General features: G+C 58.4%; 1 protein-coding gene across 1 annotated transcript; it reads left to right on the forward strand.

Annotated features, from left to right (window-relative positions):
- The first annotated feature begins 592 nt into the window (after positions 1-592).
- CDK9 (cyclin dependent kinase 9) lies at positions 593-5042 on the forward strand. The gene is made up of 7 exons (XM_080667793.1): positions 593-1156; positions 1619-1700; positions 2453-2543; positions 2902-3068; positions 3177-3348; positions 3507-3655; positions 4133-5042. The coding sequence occupies exons 1-7, from the start codon at positions 714-716 to the stop codon at positions 4496-4498; spliced, it is 1470 nt and encodes a 489-aa protein (XP_080523919.1). The 5' UTR covers positions 593-713; the 3' UTR covers positions 4499-5042.
- The last annotated feature ends 470 nt before the right edge of the window (positions 5043-5512 follow it).

The following is a 5512-nucleotide window of genomic DNA, read 5'->3' on the forward strand; positions in this document are numbered from 1 at the left end:
CCCAGGCTACCTCCCGCCTTCGTGTGTGTGTGTGTGTGTGTGTGTGTGTGTGTGTGTGTGTGTGTGGTGTGTGTGTGTGTGTGGTGTGTGTGTGTGTGTGTGTGTGTGTGGTGTGTGTGTGTGTGGTGTGTGTGTGTGTGTGTGTGGGGTGTGTGTGTGGGGTGTGTGTGTGTGTGTGTGTGTGTGTTGGGGAGGGCACTCCGAGCCGGGGAGGAAGGGGCTTCCCGCGGCAGCTGGAATGTGGCGGTAAACTGAGGCACGCGACGAGGCGCCCCGCAGCCAGGTGTCGACTGTGGGCCCCACCTCCGAAGGCGGAGGAGGGGCCGCGGGCGGTGACGCGCCGAGGGCCGCTGGCGGACGGCGGGCGGGCGACGGCGGCAGGTGCGGCCGCGGAGGGCGGGAGGGAGGGGACGGGTGGAGGGGGAGGGGAGGGCGAGGTCTGGGCACCTCCCCCTTTATAACGCGCCCCCTCCCGGGCTCTGGGGCCGCCTCCTCGTCGGCTCTTCCCGTCTCGCCCCCTCTCCCGGCCGCCCCGGGCCCGAGCCCGGCCAGGGAGCCCCCAGGCCTCGGCTTGGGGGCCGCCCCCCCGCTCGCCGCCCCGCGCAGCCCGGCGGAGGCGGCGCCGTCGGAGGAGGAGGAGCAGGGCACTGCGGCTGGCCCGGGATCGGGCGCCAGAGCGGCAGCGGCTTCGGCAGCAGCGGCGGCCCGGGCCAATGCAGCGGGACGCACCGCCCAGAGCCCCAGCCCCGGCGCCTCGGCTCCCCGCGCCCCCGATCGGGGTCGCCGCCAGCAGTGGCGGCGGCGGAGGCGGGGGCAGCGGTGGCGGCGGAGGCGCCTCTGCAGCTCCGGTGCCTCCTGGCCTCCCGGGAACTACAAGTCCCAGGGGGCCTGGCGGCGGCCGACGAACGGAAGAGGCGGGGTCGGCGCCGCGAGGCCGGAAGTGGCCTTGGAGGCGGAAGTGGCGCGGCCGCGGAGGGGCCTGGAGCACGGCGGCGGGACCCGGAGCGGGAGCGGCGGCGGCGGCGGCGGCGGCTGGGGGCGGTGGTGGCGCGTTGGAGGTGGCCATGGCAAAGCAATACGACTCAGTGGAGTGCCCCTTTTGTGATGAGGTGACCAAATATGAGAAGCTTACTAAGATCGGCCAAGGCACTTTTGGGTAAGGTTGGGCCCGGAGGGGCTGGGTGCCTTGGGCCTGCACTCCTCAGGGGTTACGACGGGATGCACGGTGCCGGGCCCGAGGTGGTCAGGAGGCCACCTAGCCCTAGACTTGTCTCCTGGTCTTGCTAGGCCGCGCTCCATCCCGCCTGGGCCCGACGGAGCTGGCTGGCGGGGAGGAGCCTGAGGCCCGTGATGGGAAATGGGGAGGGGTTGCAGAGAGGAGCTTGTGAGGGGAGCAGGATCTCCCCGAGAGCGGCCTGGGTGAGAAGAGACTGAGGGGAGGAAGTAGGGGCTCGGAGAGGGACCGCAAAGAACTGGTGGTGGGGTAGCCGAGTGCCCTCGATACCAGGCCCCGCCCTGCCGGTGAGACCCTTTTTTCCTGCCCTCCTCTTCTGGTGGGGGAGGGGCGGGCCCTACGAAAATGGCCTGATGGGCTTTGGGTCCCCCTCTCCACCTGCAGGGAGGTGTTTAAGGCAAAGCATCGCTTGACCGGCCAAAAGGTGGCTCTGAAGAAAGTACTGATGGAGAATGAGAAGGAGGGGGTGAGTATGGGTCAAGTGGCAGGCAGCCGACTTGAGTTTCCACCTCGCTGCTTCTAGGATTCTCACGTGGAGACCTAACTTATGTATAGTAGTTCGGGAATTTCCACAGTGCAGGGAACTTGACTTCTACATTAAATTTCCTAGTTCTAATGTTTTAAAGTATTTGAAATTTTATTCTTAGGCAGATATGGTTAGGGCCAGGAGGGGGAGCTCATGCTTGCACTGAGTGCAGAGCGGTTTATGAAATTAGGAAGTCTTTAAACCCTTCTTCTTTGGCGTTTAATTTTGTTTAATATAAAATGAAAAATACATACAGTGGGTTTAAAAGAGTGTCCAGTGCTCAGCTGAAAAGGAACAGATCCCTCTCCCCACTTAGCCCTCGTCCAGTTGCCAGGGAGCTACTTCTTAGCAAGGACATTTCTTAATAGCTCTTTTTGTTGTTATTGTTCGTGCCCAAGTTAAACATGCACAGAGCTAAAATTTAAAGGTTAAAGAAGCAGTGGAGCATTTAGTGACTAATAGTGAAGTGATTAATTATCACTATTTCGATTCATTGTCTCAGACCAACTCCTTGAGGAGTGCATACTACTTTACACCTGTTTTTTAGATAGGGCATCTGAGAGAGCTGATTTCAGAGCCCAAGATTTTACTCTTTCTCCCAACCTGTGCCCCTTAGTACAGACGGTGGCCAGTTCCTTGGTCTACTGTGCGCTTACTCCCTTTGGGCCCTCATCTGTCTTTCTCCCACACAGTTCCCCATCACAGCCTTGCGGGAAATCAAGATCCTCCAGCTTCTAAAACATGAGAATGTGGTCAATTTGATTGAGATCTGTCGAACCAAAGGTAAGTTGCTTGGCTGTTATTCCCATTTTCAGATGAAGAAAATGAGGCTTATAACTTAAGGCTCTGTTTGCAAAGTGGGAACCGGACACACTTAAGTCGCTGCTTCTTAACCCAAGCATACCTGCTGTGACTGCTTTCTCCGGTCCTTTGTCGTAGCTGGTGCTTCCCCAGGGCTGCACAGCACCCGGCCCAGAGGAGGCACGCAGGACATACTTCACCAGTGAAGGAACACGCAGACGGATGCCGGGTGTCCATGGGCTGGAGGGGTTTAGGAGCTGGTTGTGGAAAAATGAGTTGCATGTGGGATTTTTTACTTTCTTCTTACCCTCTCCCCCTCTTCCCATTCTTTCTGCCTCAGCTTCCCCCTATAACCGCTGCAAAGGCAGTATATACCTGGTGTTCGACTTCTGCGAGCATGACCTTGCTGGGCTGCTGAGCAACGTGTTAGTCAAGTTCACACTGTCCGAGATCAAGAAGGTCATGCAGATGCTGCTCAATGGCCTCTACTACATCCATAGGAACAAGGTGGGGGAGGAGAGACCAAGGCTTGGTCTGACCTTTGCTCCCACTGCTGGGTGGGTGTGGCTGAAGGACTTTTGGGAACCTGACTGAGCCCTCTTGCCCTTCCTACAGATCCTGCACAGGGACATGAAGGCAGCTAACGTGCTCATCACCCGAGACGGGGTCCTGAAACTGGCAGACTTTGGGCTGGCCAGGGCCTTCAGTCTGGCCAAGAACAGCCAGCCCAACCGCTATACCAACCGTGTGGTGACACTCTGGTACCGGCCCCCAGAGCTATTGCTCGGTGAGGACCCCCAAGTGGGCAGAGGGGGCAGGGGTTAGGCACTTAGCCTGGCCTCAGCCCCCTCATTGCCAGGGCTTCTTGAGCCGCCGGCCCTGAGGCATTGCGTCTCAGGAGGCCCTCGGGCTCAAGGGGCCCTCCTGGTGCGCTCTTCTTCCCAGGGGAGCGGGACTACGGCCCCCCCATTGACCTGTGGGGTGCTGGGTGCATCATGGCGGAGATGTGGACCCGCAGCCCTATCATGCAGGGCAACACGGAGCAGCACCAGCTTGCCCTCATCAGCCAGCTCTGTGGCTCCATCACCCCTGAGGTGCGTGGCCAGGCTGCGTGGGCCCCTGGTCCCTGCAGGATGCAGAGACCCGGAAGTAGTCTCCCTGGCAGGGGAGGAATGGGGAGTGGAACAGAAGGAAAGCTCCTCTCTTATGAGGTGGCAGGTGGAGGGACAGGGCCTGCGCTTTAGAGCTGCACAGGCTGTCTGCTCCATCACCAGTTCTGTGGCCTTGGGCAAGGCATTTGGACCTCTCACCTGACTCGAGTTTCTCTTCCGTGAAACATCTGCCTGTGTCCCCTGTGGCACACATGTTCCAGGCGATTTCTATAAAAGGGCCTGGCACTCGGTGCCAAACACATGGTCACTGCTGCTTTGACCTTGGAGGGGTCGAGTTCACCCTCCGGGGGTGGTATGGAAGCATCTGAACAGAAGTTTTAGTCCCTTCAGGTGCTTGACCAATGGACAAGCCACTCACCTCCTGAACTAACTTCATCCTCTTTCCATGCCTTCCCCCAGGTGTGGCCCAATGTGGACAAGTACGAGCTGTTTGAGAAACTGGAGCTAGTTAAGGGCCAGAAGCGGAAGGTGAAGGATAGGCTGAAGGCCTATGTGCGCGACCCCTACGCACTGGACCTCATCGACAAGTTGCTGGTGCTGGACCCTGCGCAGCGCATCGACAGCGACGATGCCCTCAACCATGACTTCTTCTGGTCTGACCCCATGCCCTCGGACCTCAAGGGCATGCTCTCCACCCACCTGACATCCATGTTCGAGTACCTGGCGCCACCACGCCGGAAGGGCAGCCAGATCACCCAGCCTTCCACTAACCAGAGCCGCAATCCCACCAATACCAACCAGACGGAGTTCGAGCGTGTCTTCTGAGTGGCGGCGCTGCTGCCTTTCGTTGGGGCTCTTGTCTTCCTTTCCTTCGGCTGTGTGACTCACCCTGTGGAGACGATGGGGCGTTGGAGTGTTTTCTCCAGTGCATGTTCCCATCTGGGCACTGGGAATGCCGTCCGAGTGGACTGGAGGAAAGCGTTGGCTCAATGTCCAGGAGGGCACTGAGGCTGCCTCCCTGGTTCCCTGGCTCTCTGGAGAATGTCCAGAGCGTCTCCACTTACCTTAGGACAGGGATGGGGTGGGCGGAGAGGCGCACCCCACCAGTGACTTTCTAGGTTCCCAGCGTGATGGGAGGAGGGACAGGGCCTCGCCCGTCCCCGGTTTTTCTCTTGGCCTGAGAAACGTGCATGGGGGACAAGCAGTCTGGAATATGGGCTGCTCTTGGCATGAGCCTCAGAGGCGCTGGGGCTGGCAAAAACTTGGTTTCTTCAGTAGGAGAATTTTATCATGTTTGTTTTATTCAGTTGTTTGAAGACATTCCTGGACACAGTTTGACCAGTTACAATTAAAGTTGACTTTTTTGTTCTTTTCTTTCTTTTTTTTTCACTAAGTGGCTGTATGCTTTGTTCTGTGTTCAGGCTCCCAGCTCTTCCCTGCAGCCAGCAGGTTGGGCCTCACTGTTGAAATTTTATTTGTCAGATCTTAACTCATCTTTGTCCCCGTTCGTGTCCCCTGACATAATGGTACAGGACTTCTGTCTTTTTTTTCCCCCATCTGGTCCCTTCCAGACTTGCCATCTTGCTTCCCAAAGGGCATGTACCACGAAGCTCCCCGGCTCCTCTCCGCTCTGTCAGAGGGAAGACAGGTGAGAAAAGGTCTCCTGGGCGAGGGAACTGGAGAGGGTCTGTGGTGAGCTGTGGGCAGAGATCAGCTGGGCGCAGTCCATTGTGGCTGACAGGCAGCTGTGTTCGAACTTGACCCATGAGCACAGGCGGCTGCAAAAAGCCCTATGGATGGAATGATAACAGTTAGACCTGGAGCTTGCAAAGTGCCTTC

The sequence above is a fragment of the Plecotus auritus genome, assembly GCF_963455305.1.
Source record: "Plecotus auritus genome assembly, chromosome: 5".
In the NCBI taxonomy this organism is placed as follows: Eukaryota; Metazoa; Chordata; class Mammalia; order Chiroptera; family Vespertilionidae; genus Plecotus; species Plecotus auritus.